Raw genomic sequence first — 19,065 nt, 5'->3', positions numbered from 1 at the left:
TTCCCATCACATTTGGCAAGCAGAGAACTAATCCCATCACCTGCCTCCTCTTACACCAAGCACTGCAAACTACAACTCAACATAAAATACAATAACCTTCTATAATAACTATGTCCCTCTTAGAACAAAAATTAAAATAAAGTTATCTGTGCTGATTCCTACTTTCCATAAATTACTAAAAAGGTGAGAGATTCAGACATTTTGCTTCTGGATAATAAGCCTAATATCTGTATCATGTGCAAAAGTGCAACTGTGTTTTAGAACTGAGGCCCAAACAAGTAAAATTTTTTTAAAAGAAAATATACTTGAATCCACTTAATATGAAAACCAATGTTTCTCAGTATCTTTTAAAATTATGCTTTACATATTTAAGCCTGTTGTAAAACTCTAAGTTAGAAAAAAAATATGAAAAATAGAAAAACAGAAAACAACAAAGCTCATATATAAATCGGTTTACAACATAAGCACAACATTAAGCTTCAAATAATTACATTTCAGTAACACACAAAGAGGTGGGATTATTTACTTCAAATACTTGGTTATTTTTGCTGTTTTCTTCATGAATCTGATGTCTGTTTAGCTGCTTGCAGTGTGCGCATGCATACGTTTCGCTACATCGTAGACATAGGTTATGTCTGGTCGCTTCTCTGGATCCGGGTTGATGCACATATTAACTAACTGTCGCAGCTAGAAAAGGAAAATAACATGTAAGAAAGCCAAAGATCCTGTCAATTAGTATTTGTTCATTATCAAATTCAAATTAGTAAGAGTGGCAAAAACTAGCCAGACATAGCAATTCTGCATAAACATACTCAACCAACCCTCTCTCGCCTTGCAGTGCAGCTTTAAGCAAGCAGACAAGCAACACACATTCATGATTTTTACATTTTGTAGTCTTGTCCAGAAAAACTGGTAAGTGGATTCAAGTTTTAATCCTTTTAACACAACAACTTTAAACAACTTCGGAGTGCTATGCAGGCAAAGCACTGAGGGCTGAAACTTGCCCTGAGAAGGTAAACTGGGACAGTTTGCTCATTCTCTCCTGATACAGGAGTTAGCCAGCAATAAACAGCATTGCTTCCTGACAGGTTTCAACAAACAAAAGGCAGCAACTCTCCTTTTAACAGTCAACCTGCAGAACCTCCTCCTGCTAGAAGCTATGAATACACACACATTCAGGAAGCAACTGAACACATTAAACTCACTGAGGGCTATTTAATATAAAGACTCTGTCTTTGACCGTGGAATTCTCTGAACTTAAAACTGGAAGCTGGGGAAGCACCACATTATGCTGCCCTTTTTACTCCACTTGCACTATGTTGGAGACATGACACTGGAATAAATAAATAACCTTTGGTCTGTGTCCCAGAATCTATTCCTAGGATTAGATCAGTGATTTTTTTTCATTCTATAAAGAAGCACATAATTAACAAGTATGTCCACAGAAGACTTTAGTCATATTGATTTGTTTAATCTCAAATACAGAGCCCCATGTTTTCACAAACACCATAATTTACTGTGTCTTCTATAGTGCACATATTCAGCAGAAACTACCTCAAGGAGCTTCCACAGCAGTCAGGTACTTACTTCTATTGCCTCCTCAAATTGGCAGAAGAGTTGCAGGTTTCTTCTCCTCCCTTGATTTGCCTAAGAACCTATGACATCAGAACCTAAATATATTGCCTGGATAACCTTCTGATGGGGCATGTATTTTAAAGTGTGTTCATCTCCAAGCATTTTTTGCAACATGGAATACATCTGCTTTGTGATAACTTATTAAAACAACTACCATCCTTTGCAAAAGCAACTTAACCAGCTGTAAAACTCCTCCTTTATGCTTTTTGGAGCTTTGCCAAATCCTCCTGGATCTCCTTATAGCATTGGATAAAAACAACCAAAACACCTTAAGGTCCACCCCTCCTACAGGAATATGGCAAATTTGGTTCAGTCTCTCTCCCAGTACTATTAGGTAAGATTATTGAAAAAAAAAAAAATCAAATTATTGCAACACAGAGCAATCTCATCACCATGATTATTAAAAAGTAACATAGTTTGTACATCCAAATCTGCCATCAGAGTGTTTCCTTCCTGCTTTTTATAAAAAGACCAAGAGGCTTCTGAATTATGATTATACTCCTTTTCCTTTTCAGAAGATTAATGTAAATGCACAGGAATAGGAAGTCTAGCAGTTAAGAAAAAACACTGGATACCACCATTATTCAAAACAATACCACCATTATTCAAAACTTAGTCCATTAGCCTTTGCAGAAACATTGTAAATTGTATAAAATGTTTAGGGTTTTCATATTAAACACTAAAAAAATTATGTCATTAGACATCCCTCTTCTTCAGCAACAAGCGCTTAATATTTTAAAATGAGATAATTCATTCTGAATATATTGGTCAGACTGTGGATTGAAAAGAAACTAATTAAATCAAAATAATCTGTAACAGATTTTTCATTTAAATCTTAAATATGCTAAGTATATTTTGCCTAATGATGTTACAAAAGTTATCATATTCCTTTTGGCAGAAAAAATATATAATATCACTGACAAAAAATCTGTAATAACTCCCAATCATTTGAAGAATAGAATACTGGAAATCATGAACTACTATACGAAATCATTTCCAACACATAATACAAGTATGCAAAGCAAAACAATCTCATGTAGAAGAAGCAGGTGAGAGACACTGTAAGCAGCAGGCACAGTGTACTAGCAAGAATGAGCAGCTCTGCTATGCAACACCTCAGATAGCCTGCATGGAAAACAGGAAAGGCTGAAAAACAATAAAATAATGAAAACAACAAAACAAACCCAAAACTGAAATTAGACTCAAGTAAGTAAATTTCTGTAAAGAGACTGCAAGTGTAATTTATCTGGAGAACATTACGCCAAATTTTGTACATACACATTTATCTTTCTCTGTAAAGCCTTCCATCTGCTCAAAAGAACTGCACACAGTGAATAAATTCTTAGTAAAAGATCTTCAAGGATTGAAACCTATAAAACTACCATCAGAAGGGAAACAGAGTATTCTTTCCCCTCTTTTTACCAGCTGTATATCAATAACTTCACTGAAGGTAGAATCACAGGAATAGACCTTCAAGAAATTTACCTGTGAAAGCATGAGAAGCCTTGTTTACCTCCACAGTAGGCTACTTCATGCCTTTTCAATCTTGTGGGCAACTCTGACTTTGTTTTCTAAACTGAACTTTGTCATCTAAAAATCAATTCCAGACTCAAACTGTTTGTTGTTAAAGCGGAAGCCTTCCTTCAGAGTTACTTTGTTACTTGTTACAGTATATTGCAATTCAAAGCTTAAAAAAAATGGCCAAGAAGATTCATTGCTTAGAAAGACACTGTAGCAAAACGGCATCATTACTCAAAAGCCCATTTAAGGCTCAAGCTTGGTTATAGCACTATTCCTTCAACTCCTACAGGAATATCCATTTCAATGAACCTGAAATCCGTTGTTAACCCCTTCAGTATTAATAAAATTTCTAATGTAGCAGAAGAGCCTGACAGTACCAGGGGAAGCGGCACTGGGATTCTAAAGTCAGACCATCATTAGAGTTAGAGTAATTTTTTATTATCTGGCAGACTGACCAACAGGCAGAGCAGACTTATCACTGAGCTGGAGGGACCTCCTGTTGCATTCCCCAAGCTGCAAACTTCTTCAGCTGCCTGTTGTTCTTTGCCTCCTCTGTGCACTTAGCCCAATGACTGTCTTTAGCCTGGAGCTTAGCCTGACATTGGAGCAGTGAGATACACTTTATTTAATTTTAGCAGGTTTTTCAGCTATGAAATAAATAAGTATCACTCAAGTCAGGAGGAGGAGTGGAGAAGACAACTATAACAGGCTAGTACTTTGCATTGTTAGCCTACTGAAAAAGATAAATTTTCACATAGGAAGTTTTGGATGAAAAAAAACAAAACCAAAAAAAACAACTCTTCTTACTCTGATTAGGAGGCCTTCTTGAAGCACTTTCTTAGTAGTTGTTCTCAAGTCCTTCTGGCAACTAATACTGCCTACTGCCATTCCAGACCTGCTGGCTCATCTAGTCTTCAGTCTGAATAGGAGCTGGACTATGGACTTTAGAAGAAGTGCACCTCAATAAAAGGAGATTGGAAAACTTAATCTACTGTGAAAGTAAAAGAATAATAATAACGGCTGACAGAATTTTTAGTGTATTGACTGGGGGTGGCAAAGGAGGCACAACTTTGAATTCTTTAAAGCAGAACAGCTTTCAGTAATTGCTGAAATTCACCCTGAATACCAGATATTCTTTAGGAATATTCAAAATTTGAGCTATCCAAAGATGATGACCATTTTAACATCTTGGCTTCTGACACTACTGCTGAAGCAAGAGTTTGGGAAAATGCATCTTAGACTATTAGGATTATTAATCAAAGGTTTTTATAAAATATTATCCCTCTGTCCATCAGAGAAGGTGGATCTTTCTGTCACACTATTCTCTGATGACACACATGTACTGTATCATCACATCACAGGCACATGACACGTTGCTAAAAGGTTAGTCTTCAAGAGAGTTCAAGTTTTAGAAAAAATGCCATATCTTAGAACTCATTAAAATTCACTTACAGTTTCTCTAAAAAGCACTTGGTTTGTATTTTGCAACTAAAGAATTTACACTTCTATATCAGGATGAAGAGATCAACACTCTGAAATGTTTTCTTTCAGAAAATTCTTTGAAGTGGGATTTACTGTTTAATGAACCCTGATCTTCACTGCTCACTGAGTATGCTTCCAACCTGGTTAAAGGTTAGATATCTAAATTTCCAGTACAGGTGAAATATTTAGGACAGTACCCTAAAATGACAGATAGCAATTGTTTGTTTCTATTTTTTTTACTGTTCATGCCAGCACAGCATTTTTTCATACAAGCAAAAAAATCATATCTATTTTAGTATAAGAACTAATAAAACTTAACACAAGTCTTCATAGCAGAACATTAAAAAATGTTCCTATTAGTCTCCACAGTTGATTACTTCTTTTAAGTGAATGTTTTCATACCTATCTTCCTACCTATCATAGCTCTCATTATGTTTTAAAATAATTTATGTGTATTTTGCATACAACTGGTTTATCCAAGGTGCAGAACTGCCTGCCTGCTTTGAAATAAAGAAAACTGAACATGTGCTTTGCATCTGTTTTCAATGCTAGAAACTACACAGATTGAAGTAAAAGGTGGAATCTCTTTCCCCATCCAAACTCCAAGACCTTCTACCTGGGCCAGACTTTGATATTTGCCCCTTGGCTGGGAATCCGCATATCCAACTTCACACTTAGCTGCAGTGAAGCAGCCCTGCAGGCAGGCCAACTTCAACGAACCACTAGTGGTATCATCATTAAAATCCTGCTGAAGGTCACCATGGAAGCTGCCTGCTGAGGCTTCGCTGCTGCACTCGGCATCTCCTAATCAGCTACCATGTGAAATGCAAATTCAGACAGTCTGAAAATTAGTCAAGAAGAATAGAGGATGAGGATGCAGATATGTGAAATATTCATGCGCTTCATGGAAAAAGGAAGACAGCATGAATGACACAACAAAGAACGGCCCCTGACATTCTTGCTATCATTTTGCATTATTGTTCACACCCAACTGTATTTCCAGACCTCAGGTTCTGAAGTTGGTTATGTGAACTGCCATATTTATAGCCTACAATAAATAGTAATTAAAAAATGGCCCACATAAAATGACTAATTGGAAAACCCACAAAGAGGCATAGTGCATAAATTACCCAATAGATCATTATTTCATCCTTTGTAAAATCACTGAATTATCTTTTTAAGTCCATTTTCTTTCATAAAAGGGGAAATACTGTCATTATAAATACAAAACAAAACAAAACACTGGGCAGTAATCTTTTATTAATAGTCCAATCACTGCCTCAATGTAAAAAACTTATAAGGTTCACAATTACAACCCCTACTCTAAGTGAGACTGCACAACACTATGTTTATTAGAAGTATTTCAGTGCTTGTGTTTATTTGCATTTTCAAAGTAATCTTTAATTCATGTAGGCTGAATTAAATAGAATTGCTTACTAATAAGTGTTATTTGGTTTACAGCTTCTATCAGTTTGCCCTGTTCTTTTCAAAGTGAGAAAGTATTTCAAAACTGGCATCTCAGTACATTAACAAACAAGCATTTTTATTTTTTCATTCTGTACTCACACTAAGAAAAATATTCAATTTATTTTGTTTCTTTTCATTGTAGAGCTTAAAAAAAAAGCAAGTACCTCCCCTTAAATGCATTAATGACAGTAAAGAACTGTTACCTATCAGCTTAAAACAAAAACTGCTGCAATATGTGTGAGTATATTATATTAGGTCTGGCTGTATTTCTCTGAAATTTACTATCAATGGTGTCAAGAACCACTCTTTCTTGCAAAAGAACTGCCATTCAATTGTATCAAATGGCACACTGCAGTTTTATAATGCAGACAAATGGGAACTAAGCAATTCATATTTATTAGTGAGTTACATTATACCTATTTTAATGCAAGCCCCTAGAGAAACAAGGCTAGTGCACTAATTTACCATGCAACATAAACATGTATAGTTGTGCTTTCAGGAAAGCATGCTGTAGATGTAAGACTCAGTCCCATTCTGGCATATAGAACATATCATTGTGCATTCTGGGAAGGCATTTTGTCATAGTTGCAAGGAAGCTCAATGAAATTAAGCAGCTGACGATACGAGGTTTTCTATCATTAACCCCCCAATATTTCAAATCATATAAGAGGCTTGTTTTGACAGGAACACTTGAGCAAGTTCAACAAGCAAACACTTATGGGCATAATCTGCAAATAACCTAATATCACACAAGGTCACTTATTTCCCTGGAAGTGTGCCAGCTTACATAAACTGAGGATCTAGCCCATGAATAGAAGAATTACTTACTTCCTCTGAATAGTGATCTGAAGGTAGAGGTGGGTAGTCACACTGTTCTATCTTCTTGCACAGGGAGTACAAGTTCATTTTATCACCATAAAAGGGACTCTGCAGTGCAGCCATCTGTTTAAAGAAAAGGTATAGGTTTCTTTTGTGTTTTAAGTAAACCTGCTTTGTCATAAAATCCCTAATACTAACAAATCAAGTAATTTTTAATTACTTTCTATTCCCTGCTTACAAGTGTCACAGTGCTAAAAACAGAAGTTCCAAAACTATTCTTGTAACCAGTGTGTGCTTATTCTATGTTGTACAGTCATACCTGTCACAATCCTTATTTAGTAATATTTGAATTGTATACCACAACAGTTTTATTAATAGAGTATGAGAAAAACTGCAGTTTCCAATACTGCTGTGAGCATGGAGGGTCCTTGCACCATGAGGGACACAAAAAAAACCTCCAAAACCCAAAAACTCATTTTCCTCTGAATACCTTTTAAAACAAAACAATTTCTTCTAAAACACTATCTGATCTAAAGCAATAAAGTGTGGTGAAAAAGCTGGATAGGAGATTTTGTAACCTTCCATAGCTATTACTAGATTCAATAAAGTGGTTTCTCTAGAGAAAGAAAACTGAAGGAAGGTAACATCTACACTTCCAAAAAGAAAACCCAAGGCCAAAACTTCATAATTCAGTATGTCATTTGAAAAGCCTTTAAAAAAAAAAGGAAAGAATACCCCAAAGCCTTATCCAAAGTGCAGAACTGGCACCCATGCCTATATTTTACAACTGGAATACAAAAATAAGAATATTTGTTGGAGAGCACTTAAAAAAATAATCAGCTTAGGACCAGCATTACTAAACGTACGCTTTATTTGCAGACAAAGTTACAAGGTGGAAACAAATGCCATGGTTAGCAGGATTACAAATTTAAAAACTCATTTAAAATCTCTCCATTCTGTTCAAAGCCTTCTAAGTCTTTGAACCACAGCAGCAAGAATGCTGCTTTGAGTGTGGTGCTGCCCCAAAGTCAGTCACCCTTTTCTACATGTGCTAATAAGTTTGATTTTGGAAGGACAATGTGTACATTCCCCAGACAGGCAGAGTGTGTGTGAAACACGCTAGTCCATGCTGTGCTACTCAGTGAGCTTCAGCAGGGACAGGACAAGCTGAAAATGGCTCTCATCTGTCTTGTGGTCTTCCAGATAGCAGCTTAACTCTTTCATGACTAAGCACCAAGACCACTGTGAGAAAACAGATGAAGAGAATTACCAAAATTCTCTTACATTCACTTAATAGCTGATAAAACTGCTCTCAAACAGTTCACTACTTTTTTCAAATTACCTTAAAGAATAAACAGTTTTAAAGCTCCCAAAATGAATACCATACTGCAGTTCTATCCTATGCTCCTCCCAAAAATTCTGTATTACCAAAATAATGTTAGGTTTTGGATTTACATGCCATTGTCTCTTACCTTAAAAAGAATGTTAAAAATGCAAGCTAAAGACCAGAAAAGGAAAAAAAAAAAAAAGAAAAATCAACTGCAGGGTCTGTACACATGCAGAAACTCTAAATAAATGCACAGATACTCATTTCCGTACTCTAGGTGTTCATTAAAAAACACTTTTGTTTGAATGCTGCGGAGTGTTAAAAAAATTCTGAATGTCCCCTAAGGAGTTAAAACAGGAATACTATATTTTCATGCATCTCCTGCTTTGACAGATGAAAAATGTCAACTGTCCTGTTTTTATTTTCAAGCTTTTGCACTATTCATCTGGTTCATTAGTGCATCTCGCTGCTGCCCCTGACAGCTGCTCGCCCTCTCCTCCCAGCAGCTGAATTTTTCAGGCTAATTTGATCCTCCACACTGAGACGATCGCTAGAATGATTGACTTGCTCCCTGACCTCCAGGGTCTGACTTTCCTGATTAGTATTCTGGGGGTGTCTAAGGGACGAAAGCCCACTGTCTGTCTTCAGGGCTGGTGGCAGCTCACTCGCTCTCTTTTTTTTCCCCCCCTTTTTTTTTTTTTGAACTGTAAGCCACCAACCTACAACCCTGTAAGGATGCAATTGCTACACTGAACAATAAAAGGAAATGTGTAAAACCTACTTTTCCATGTAAAGGTCCATGTAGCAAAAGCACAGCATCTTGATTTTAATTAGCAAAGTCTACTTTGTTGCATATCAATTAAAACTCCAGTGGTAGTGTTTTTGAGGTTTCAGAAATACCTGGGGCTCTAAAAAAAATCAGACTTTAAAATATACTTTTAAAAATCCTACTGGTCACCACAGTTAGTACTAAATAATAGACTGTCCTATAAGCTAGAAATAAAAATTTTAGAAAACAACATAAATTATAGCTAATTAGTTCAAACAAATTAAAATGTAACTGAGGAGTTTAGCTGCAATTAAGCATTTACTGAGAAGTGATAAACACACCACAGCTTTTCTCCAATTAAGCTGGAAAGAATCCAGAGCACACACCGACATGAAACTATCACAATAAAACATGCTAAAATGCAGGCAATAGGCATATCACAAAAAGATACCCAGCACAAAACTACATGGTTAATAAATGCCTTACATTTGCCCATGCATGTATTGAAGAACCTTAAGTAACTCTTTCAAACAATTAAAAAGCGAAAAATGTTAAAAGTTCACCTAAAATTCAAAATTACATCTTAATGATAAAACAAAAAAACCTGAAAACCTCAAAACACCCCACAAACATCTGGTATGACACAGAATTTGCTAAATGGTAAAAATGTATCTCTAAAAAAATTAAAAGCTATAGTTGAAGTCACTACCATATACTGTAGCTATGTAAGTTATATCAACAATGATTAAACTAATAATTACTTTATTCTTACTATAAGGAAAAAAATGAAATAACACTGTACCAACTTAAATACTGTGATGGTACAACTTCTTAAACAAATATAATGGTATTTAGAGATGCTCAGTAAACCAATGGAATTAAGGCATTATTTACCAGATCACAGAAAAACTTAATATTCACATAGGTGTTTAATATACTGTACCAGCCTTAAAGCAGCAAGGTCAAAATAAGAAAACCTTCTTTAGAGAAGTGCTACTGATTTCTATCCAAAAATTTCAGAAGCAAAATTAACCTTAAAACATGTTTATTTTATACAATAAATAGTTATTCAAAGTTTTTATTTGTTTCCTGATTTTAAAAAATCTTCATGAAAACTAAAAGGAGTAGTAACTGAAAAAATCCTCATCTACCTTTACGCAATCTTTAGGCTCCTGCTTGCACAGATTTGTGACGTGGAGCACTGAAAGTCATGGCAGTTGCCATGGTCAGTACTAAGGTATCCCAATGTGGGATTAAGTTTCTGTTGAGGATTTAAACTTGTATATACTTTCTATCTGATATCTGACTTCATTCCTCTGAATTGTCTTAAAGATTTAGAAGCAACAACTATACATAGATCTGTCAACTCCGTGGAATTGCAATATAGCTATTTGCCCTTTTAATATTTAAAGCAACATGTTAGTGATAGAAAGGAAACTAATATTACTGGAGAAAATTCACCCCATAGTAACACAGAACTTAACAGGCTGACAACGTTTTCTACAAAATGCTCAAGGAACATGAGGCACCGATCCTGTTCAATATCTGTGCAACGAGTTCTGCTGACTCACTGAGACAGGTGGCCCACAGGTAAATAAAAAGTGAGTTGGGTATATTAGCTTTCATCTGAAACATGACTAGTAAGGCTTCACTGCCATTGCTGATGGAAAAAAAAATAAATTCCAGCATCTTCAACACCAGCGTTTAGTCTTTTTATTAACAAATGGAAGGTGAAGAACTCCAAAGAGATGGTTGCCTTAGAAGCCTGTCTGTCTTCACACCTTCATTCACCTCAAATTCAATTTGCCCTGTATCATTATTTTCTCAGAATATAATAACCTACAAATCTGAACTGTATTAATATAGAAATTAACCAATAATTATATTTAAACCAATTGGAGAAGACAGCACAGAAAAATTACAAATGTCTGTGCAGCAGAAGTCATCTGGGAAGTTAATGCAAGCTAGTAGTAGTACACAGTAACCCTTTTTGTTTGTTTCACTTAGGTTTTAAACAGCTTCAAAGAATTTAAACTTGTATTACAATAACTATATTGGAGTTTTTGAAAGCCTTTGTTACATACTCCAGTCAGTCCTGCTAATTCTCAGTGCTTTTATTACCAGAATCAAAAGAGGCCATTATAACACCTAGAACAATTTAATATGTGCTTGCCATTATTCATTTATTAGTCTTTCAGTTATGTCTTAAATTCAACTGATCACTGCAAAATCCTGCTGCCTTACTGGCAGCAAGACCAGTACAAGGCAAGTCTTGAGTAAAACACAAATAAAAGCATTTCATACACTGAATTTACCTTAGAGTTCTCATTGCTAATTTTAAAGACAGATACAATACCTGAAAAGTGGCTTTTGCAACCGCTACACATTTTTCTAAACAACAAAAATATAGAAATGGATCCTAAAACAGTACTTAATACATTTAGGGTGGGGAGGGAGGCAGGGGATAGGAAGCACAACAGTGCTACTAAGTTTAGTGTATATATCAGTATTACCTCATACAGCAGACAGCCTAGAGACCAGATGTCAGATTTGAAGTTGTAACCATTTTCGTGTATCCTCTCTGGAGACATATAATAAGGTGTACCAACTGCAATAAATACACAAGTATTTTTGAATGAAAATTTCTGTTGTTACATAGCAGAAGTACAGTTTTCCTGGCTGAAAAACCTTTTTTTTCCATCTTCTGTATTTCTCTTTTTGTTACACATGATTTTAATTCATACTTATTACTCCAGTTTGATAGAAATACACATTAATTAGATACCTATTTAATCAAATACAGCTTCATTTCCACTACTGATATCTAATTACCAGAATTATTCAGTAATAAAATACTTCCAATTTTTGATTCTAAGTAAACTCCACAGTAATTACCTTCTTCTGAAGAGAACCAAGGGAACATACTACACACACACATCCTTACTTCTTTCCAAATTATCACTGTGGTTGGAAACAACAGCACTTAGAAATGGTTTGAACCGCTGTTCTTCCTTTTGAGAACACACACATCTGGAAAAGCTGCTTTTGCAACTAATAAACACAATTTAGTTTCAATATCAAAACTAAAAAGCCGTTATAAAAAACCAGTATCTCAGTGATGGGTTCATATGTGACAGATCAACAAAAAAAGTTATTAAAAATAACAGTAGTGGCAATTTTGGTGCATTATCTCTGTCTGTAACTCCCCCAAAATGACTGTCTAACAGCAAGAGAGTAATAGATGCATGTAGTTTTTTGCTTCAATTTTGTGTGGAATATTTTCTTAAGCACTGAATCCTAATCATGAAAATCAACTGAATTCTGTTAATTCAATACATGTTGACCCTATTTCAAAACTAAACTTGCAACACTGCTGGAGATTAAAATCACTGCAAACCATGAAAATCAGAGTATCAACCTCACACAATTTTAGTTAAAAAAGATCTTGTATCACTTCTGCACTTCTGAATTAGCCTCATCTATTCAGAACACTGTAAACAGAGACATAGTGAATACTACGTCAGGGGGACGGAGTTAGGCTTTTCTCGGTGATGACCAGTGATAGGACAAGGGGTAATGGGTGTAAATTGGAGCATAGGAGGTTCAAGGTGAATATCCGAAAAAATTTTTTTACTGTGAGAGTGACAGAGCACTGGAACAGGCTGCCCAGGGAGGTTGTGGAGTCTCCCTCACTGGAGACATTCAAAACCCACCTGGATGAGTTCCTGTGTGATGTACTCTAGGTGACCCTGCTCTGGCAGGGGGGGTTGGACTAGATGATCTCTCGAGGTCCCTTCCAGCCCCTAAGATTCTATGATTCTATGATTCTATGAATACATAATTAATTCCAAATCTGAGTAATCAGGTTAATGGCTGGGAGGGAGGAAAATGCCCAGCTCAAATTAGGAAACCCAGTACCACCTTATCCTAGGTCAGGCTACTGCTGCTGGTAACCCAGAATTTCACTTTATCTCCTTCTTAGCAAACAATATAAAAAAATGTTCCAAACCAATATAAACAGAAAACGTATTTCTCTAACAGATATGCAAGGACAGAGGCTTCATGCTGTATCCTACAGTGGATCTAGCCACCTAAATATTTCAGGGAAGACTTTCAGCCCTGGGAAAGCAGAGGGTGATACAGCCCCTCTCCCCAGAGGCTCCCTTAGTGCTGGCCTGAACAATCACTTCAAATCTGAACTAAGACTGCAAAAGATCAAGAGCTTAAAAGGGGAAAGGCAACTCAAAAAGAAAAAGAGCCTTCTATGAAGAAATAGCTAGGTGGATAGATGATGGCAGGGCAGTAGATGTGGTTTATCTTGATTTTAGTAAAGCATTTGACACTGTCTCCCACAGCATCCTCATAAACCGAGGAAGCGTGCTCTTGATAATCAGGTAGTGAGGTGGACCATGAACTGGTGAAAGGAAGAAGTCAAGAGAGTTGTGATCAATGGGACAGAATCTAGTTGGAGGTCGATGACTAGTGGAGTCCCTCAGGGGTCAGTACTGGGACCAGTACTATTCAATACTTTCATCAACAACACCTCACAGAGTGTGCCCTCAGCAAGTTTGCTGATGACACTAAACTGGGAGGAGTGGCTGACACACCAGAAGGCTGTGCTGCCATTCACAAAGACATAGACAGGCTGAAGAGTTGGGCAGGGAGAAACTTGATGAAATTCAACAAGGGGAAGTGCAGAGTCTTGCATCTGGGGAAGAACAACCCCATGTACCAGCACAGGTTGGGGGCTGACCTGCTGGAGAGGAGGGGAGGAGGAAGGGACCTGGGGGTCCTGGTGGACAGGAGGATGACCATGAGCCAGCAATGTGCCCTTGTAGCCAAGAAGGCTAATGGCATCCTGGGGTGTATTAGAAAGGGGGTGGTTAGTAGGTCAAAGGAGGTTCGTCTCCCTCTATTCTGCCTTGGTGAGGCCACATCTGGAATACTGCGTCCAGTTCTGGGCCTCTCAGTTCAAGAAGGACAGGGAACTGCTTGAAAGAGTCCAGCACAGAGCCACAAAGATGATGAAGGGAGTGGAACATCTCCCTTATGAGGAAAGGGTGAGGGAGCTGGGTCTTTTTAGCTTGGAGGAGACTGAGGGGCGACCTCATCAATGTTTACGAATACATTAAGGGCGAGTGTCGGGAGGACAGAGACAGGCTTTTTTCAGTGATGTCCTGTGATAGGACAAGGGGCAATGGGTGCAAACTGGAACATAGAAGGTTCCAGGTAAACATCAGAAAAAACTTCTTTACTGTGAGAGTGACAGAGCCCTGGAACAGGCTGCTCAGAGAGGTTGTGGAGTCTCCTTTGCTGGAGACATTAAAAATCCACATGGATGCGCTCCTGTGTGATGTGCTCTAGGTGATCCTGCTCTGGCAGGGTTGGACTAGATGATCTTTCGAGGTCCCTTCCAATGTGAAAACCATTTACTCTCATGGGATGTTCATATTCACTCAAAACAGAGGAACGGTGAAGAGGGATGGTCTTTTCCTTGTTAATGAATAGGTAGATGGGTGGACTGCAATACCAAAATAGCTACCAGAATGTCCAGAAGCAACTCAGTTATTATAATGTATCAACAGCAATATTTTAATGAGCGTTTGATGACAGCTACCTTAAAAATATGAAAGCTGTGCCATGCCAAATGTTATAGCTTTCAATGTTATCATCCTTACTGGTGTACTTCCCCTGTAAATTTATTATTTTTTTTTAAATTTGGGGACGTATGAGCTTGGACATCCCTGAAAACTTTCAGCTGTATTTTGCATCCATTACGTACTACACCACTTCAGTATATTCTGATGCTTTGTTGGCAGAATTCATGTAACAACAAAAAATAAGTTCAATAGCAATCATATTCTTAGCTGGTTACAGCAGCACTGCCTCTGCTGCTCTGAGACATCACACAAGTAGCTGGCAGTGACTAATGTGCCAGAAAGAGGCTTCACAGAATCCACAGGGGGCAGCTGAAAACACAGAGGTTTGAAGGTTCATAGTTTACCAAAAGCAAAGGTAATTTTAACCAGTAGCTGTGGGAAGCTTGCTGATATGTTGGGGGTCTGATATGACTGTGAAAGATTGATGATAGTAAAAAGGAAGAACACATGCTATCATTTTACAGCGTTTAGCCTAGTGTAACACCTTAACTGCAATACAACCTGAAGCTCCTGATGACCAACAAGTGAAAGGAATTGAAATTACAGTTATGTTATGTTATTGAATCACAAAAACAACCTGAAGACCTAGACATTATTACCACTTATAAACTGTTTTTAATAGAACATAACACAAAAGATTCATTATTCTGACATTCAAGAACTACCAGACATTGCAACACTTCCTTAAAACAGTGAGCAGTGTCTGTGTGCAGCACTGTACTGCTGGCAAGCTGCTACCAGACGAGACTACATGTTATGTTTCCTTCCTGTATCATTATTTTTTCTGTTAAGTGAAATACAGCATCAAAATACTATAAAGACATGCAATCTTCCTTACTCATCTGAAGACACAGAATTGGGATAAAACAAGACAAAGACATTAAGGTACCTATGTTTTTAACAACAAAATCTGTAACTTTAGCATTCTGTCTACTGCATTTGCACATCTCAGATAACCTGCATGTCTGAACAGGATCTTCCTGAAAATAGCTTGGGTCAAATAAACTGCTTCCTCAGAATCTACTGCTGCTTTGCATCTCCGTCCCTTCAAAGAGGCTGTGTATCCAGAAATCATTGTTTCTTTATGCAAGCTTTCTGCTATCGGGAAAGGCAAGGGATATAATGGAGAAGGTAGTTATTATTATTAGGGGGCAGGAAGTTGGATTTGAAGTATCAGCAGCAAAGAAACTACCTGAAGAAAGAACTTATGATATAAACAGTCCATCCTATTACCTGCAGAAACACATAACTCACACTGCAGCTGAGTTAAAGGGGAGAGTGTGTTCACTTGGAATTACTGACATAGAAGGTATTGGAATGCTAACTACCCAAGTTCAGGAAGGGGGCTAAAATCACTTTAGTAACTCTTCTGATTTTCAAAGAATTCCAAAAGAAGATTTCAGTTTGAAGGAAAAAAAGGCCAAATTTAAGTAATCAAAAGATACAGTTTATGAATTATTTAGTGTCCATGAGATCACAGGAATTTTATAATAAAGTTCAACACAACATACACGTGCTTAACAAGATGAATGTTTTTTGGTAAAGACAGGCAAACTAAGTTACAAATAAGCTGCAGTTATGGAACAGTGAGGGTAAAAAAAACAGACATGAGAAATTCTCCATAATTATAATTAATGTTTATATTTATTTATTTTAAGACAGGTATAGAGGATTTCTAAGTCATAGGCTTGTCTTCAAACACGGATACAGGAACTAAAATACAGCACTTATCCTAAGTAATTCTGCAACCTCGCCTATATTATGCAAATAGTCTAACTGCAGAAATCAATCTATAAATATCTTGGGCTATTTTATAATGTAGCACTGCAACAGCACAATAATTTCTCTTCAGCTTTGAAAACACTGTAATGGATCGTAGGTTTTTGTAAATAAGAGCTGTTTTCATACAGCACTGATGAATCAGCTGCAGATTTCCCTGACAATCTTCCAGTACACTGATAGTGAAGGTTCTCTGAATGCTTTGGTATTGAAAGTGGAGCTCATTCTGTTCACATAAAAACAGAGCTGCAGACCACCACCTCAACAGTGGCTTTGAAACACCCTGCTGGGTTTGAGATGCATGTGTAAGAGGAAAGGACAGTATTTGTACATTCTACTGGCTGTATAGAAAGAGTTAAGAACATGAACAAACCCTGTCCAGTGCAGTATTTTCACTTGTTTCAAATGGACCATCAGCAAGTATTTTAACAAAATCAGTATTATTCATAATTAGCAGTTAGAAGCTGTAGCTAATGAAAATTTTAGTACATTTCTTTATCTCTGAAAGCCTGAATCTAGTTTGCTACTGAAATTTTTATAATGCCTGCAAACAAGTATAAATTGCTATACATAATGTTTGTAATTCACTGGGTTTTATGCACCAAAGGTTTATGGAATCATGATAAATGAGAGTGTCACTGTCATCCCTGTAGCCTAAGTTAACAGCTAAACAAAACCTTCCTATGCTGAATTCTAATATTAGGTCATAAACGAACAAGAAATAGAAGATGTATCTACCAAGACACAGCACCCAGCATTAGAAAGAAAGCTTCCACCCCACTACCCTGCACTCTCTGGATGACCTTTGGATTTGTAAGAGACCAGCTTTAAAGGGCTTGAGGGTTTTATATTGGTTTCAACTCCTGCTCAGTCTTCAGTCCCTTGGCAGCCACCCCCTGCCAAAATAATCCAGGGCTGAAGCAGTTTGTTCCTCTAACTTCCTCACTTCTGCCTCAGAACACAAGTCTAGCTTTCCGACACTCACAACTTGTGCCTTCTTCATGCACTCCTACCCACAGATTAGAATTTACAGCTTCCTGCAAATACAGTTCAGGAGCAGCTCCCTCTTCACACTGCTCATTTACATCCTTCTTCCACTCACAGGCAGTAGCACAACCCAGCTATGACTAGTGAGATCTCCACAGTGCCGCCAGAGACAGCCACAAGGCTCTGATGGCATCATGAACAGCAGAACTTTATATAACAAACCTTGCCATGAACTAATATCAGATTTTTAGGGTTATCTCTGAACTTGGATGTAAAACCCAAGCACATTTCCAGTCTGGTCTCACTGCCCCTCCTCTGTTTCCTTCTCTCTCTCTTTTTATTCATGCAAGATTGCACATCCACATCTGACTTTCACCTCAGTCGTATTAGGATTTCAGCAGTTACGCGTGGTTTTGACTATACCTGCATGACTACACACCAAAGACGACAAAAACATGAAGGCACAAGAGAGTGACCAAACGTCTGCTGGAAGTCAGGGAGAAGAGGATCATATAAAAAAATTATTTTCTAAAACAGGTTTTTTTTGGCTGTTAACACAACTATCACCCACACCTCAGATGTGGTACAAATATGCTGAACATCCATCCTCTCTCTTTTTCCACATTGTACTGATAACTCGGACTATCTGAATAAAACTAAATTAAGAGGTTATAATAAAATGTGGCATATTTTACTCTAAGAAGCCTAGTATTTCATAGTTTAATTAGAAAGAGCAGCATCTGAGCAAACACAATTCTTTGTGTGTCCTCCCATGGCCATAACGTAGGGAGTGTAAGTATTGCTGAACTCTTGATTTTCTTAGATATCATCTTTTTTATCATGCACTCCTGTCGAACATATAAAAAAAGCCAAGTGCCTAAGTACAGAATTGTCACTATAATTTTTTAAAAATTTCCACTGAGCAGCACTTGAATTGATTTTACCTATCTGTATTTCAGTATCAGCAAAGTGCTCTGCCTACCTCAATAGCTTTTTACAAGGAATAGGAGACAATTCCGGATGCTGCTACCAATGGCCTTGGCTCTTGAGGGGTCTAAAAGTTGATTTCACACCCTTTCCAATCAGTCAATAGGCCTGAATTCATCAACCAGTAAGCACAGCCACTTAAGCAGAAGAAAAGAATTTTCTTTAAAGCAAGTCTATTTACAAGACTCTGATCTCTCTTTTACTTACTTAGTTAATATTGAGAAACTCCACCTTAATCCAAGGAGGGTTCTCTGTTAGTCCTTTCCAAGCATATAACCAATGTGCTGTCCTACCCACGTAAGATCACATAGTTACTAGATTCTTTCCAACACTGATTGAAGTTAAAATGAATTTTAAAAATGCATCCACATTACTGATCATCTTATTTTCCCAGCATTTCTAGAAAACACTACTGTCACAAAGACTTATTTTGAGTCAGGAATGCATATTAAATTATTCTAACAAAGCTAGGGGGTACGGGAGAAAAAAAAAAACCAACACAAACAACAAGCTGTATTGCTGAAAATGACACCTCAGTGTTACAGCTATTCTGTAGTCATCCACTGTGCTTTTTTTTTTTATATTGTTTAAGAAAACCTTTAGCTGAACCCAGCCCTTCTCTTCCTTTTTAT

At 37.1% G+C, this 19,065-nt stretch overlaps 1 protein-coding gene across 1 annotated transcript in view; it reads right to left on the bottom strand.

Moving 5' to 3' along the window:
* Positions 1-566: 566 nt before the first annotated feature.
* Positions 567-19,065, bottom strand: part of NEK7 (NIMA-related kinase 7) — a 51,325-nt gene continuing 32,826 nt past the window's right edge. The window contains exons 7-9 of the mRNA XM_009999902.1: positions 11,534-11,628; positions 6,934-7,047; positions 567-687 (exon numbers count right to left, since the gene is read on the bottom strand). Coding sequence (XP_009998204.1) covers positions 577-687; positions 6,934-7,047; positions 11,534-11,628 — 320 coding nt within the window. The 3' untranslated portion in view covers positions 567-576. The remainder of the gene's footprint in view (positions 688-6,933; positions 7,048-11,533; positions 11,629-19,065) is intronic.

Source organism: Chaetura pelagica, unplaced genomic scaffold (genome assembly GCF_000747805.2).
Source record: "Chaetura pelagica isolate M959 unplaced genomic scaffold, ChaPel_1.0 scaffold246, whole genome shotgun sequence".
NCBI classification, from domain to species: domain Eukaryota; kingdom Metazoa; phylum Chordata; class Aves; order Apodiformes; family Apodidae; genus Chaetura; species Chaetura pelagica.
Note: the sequence above shows the minus strand (reverse complement) of the source record. Positions and strands in the feature narration are given on the sequence as shown.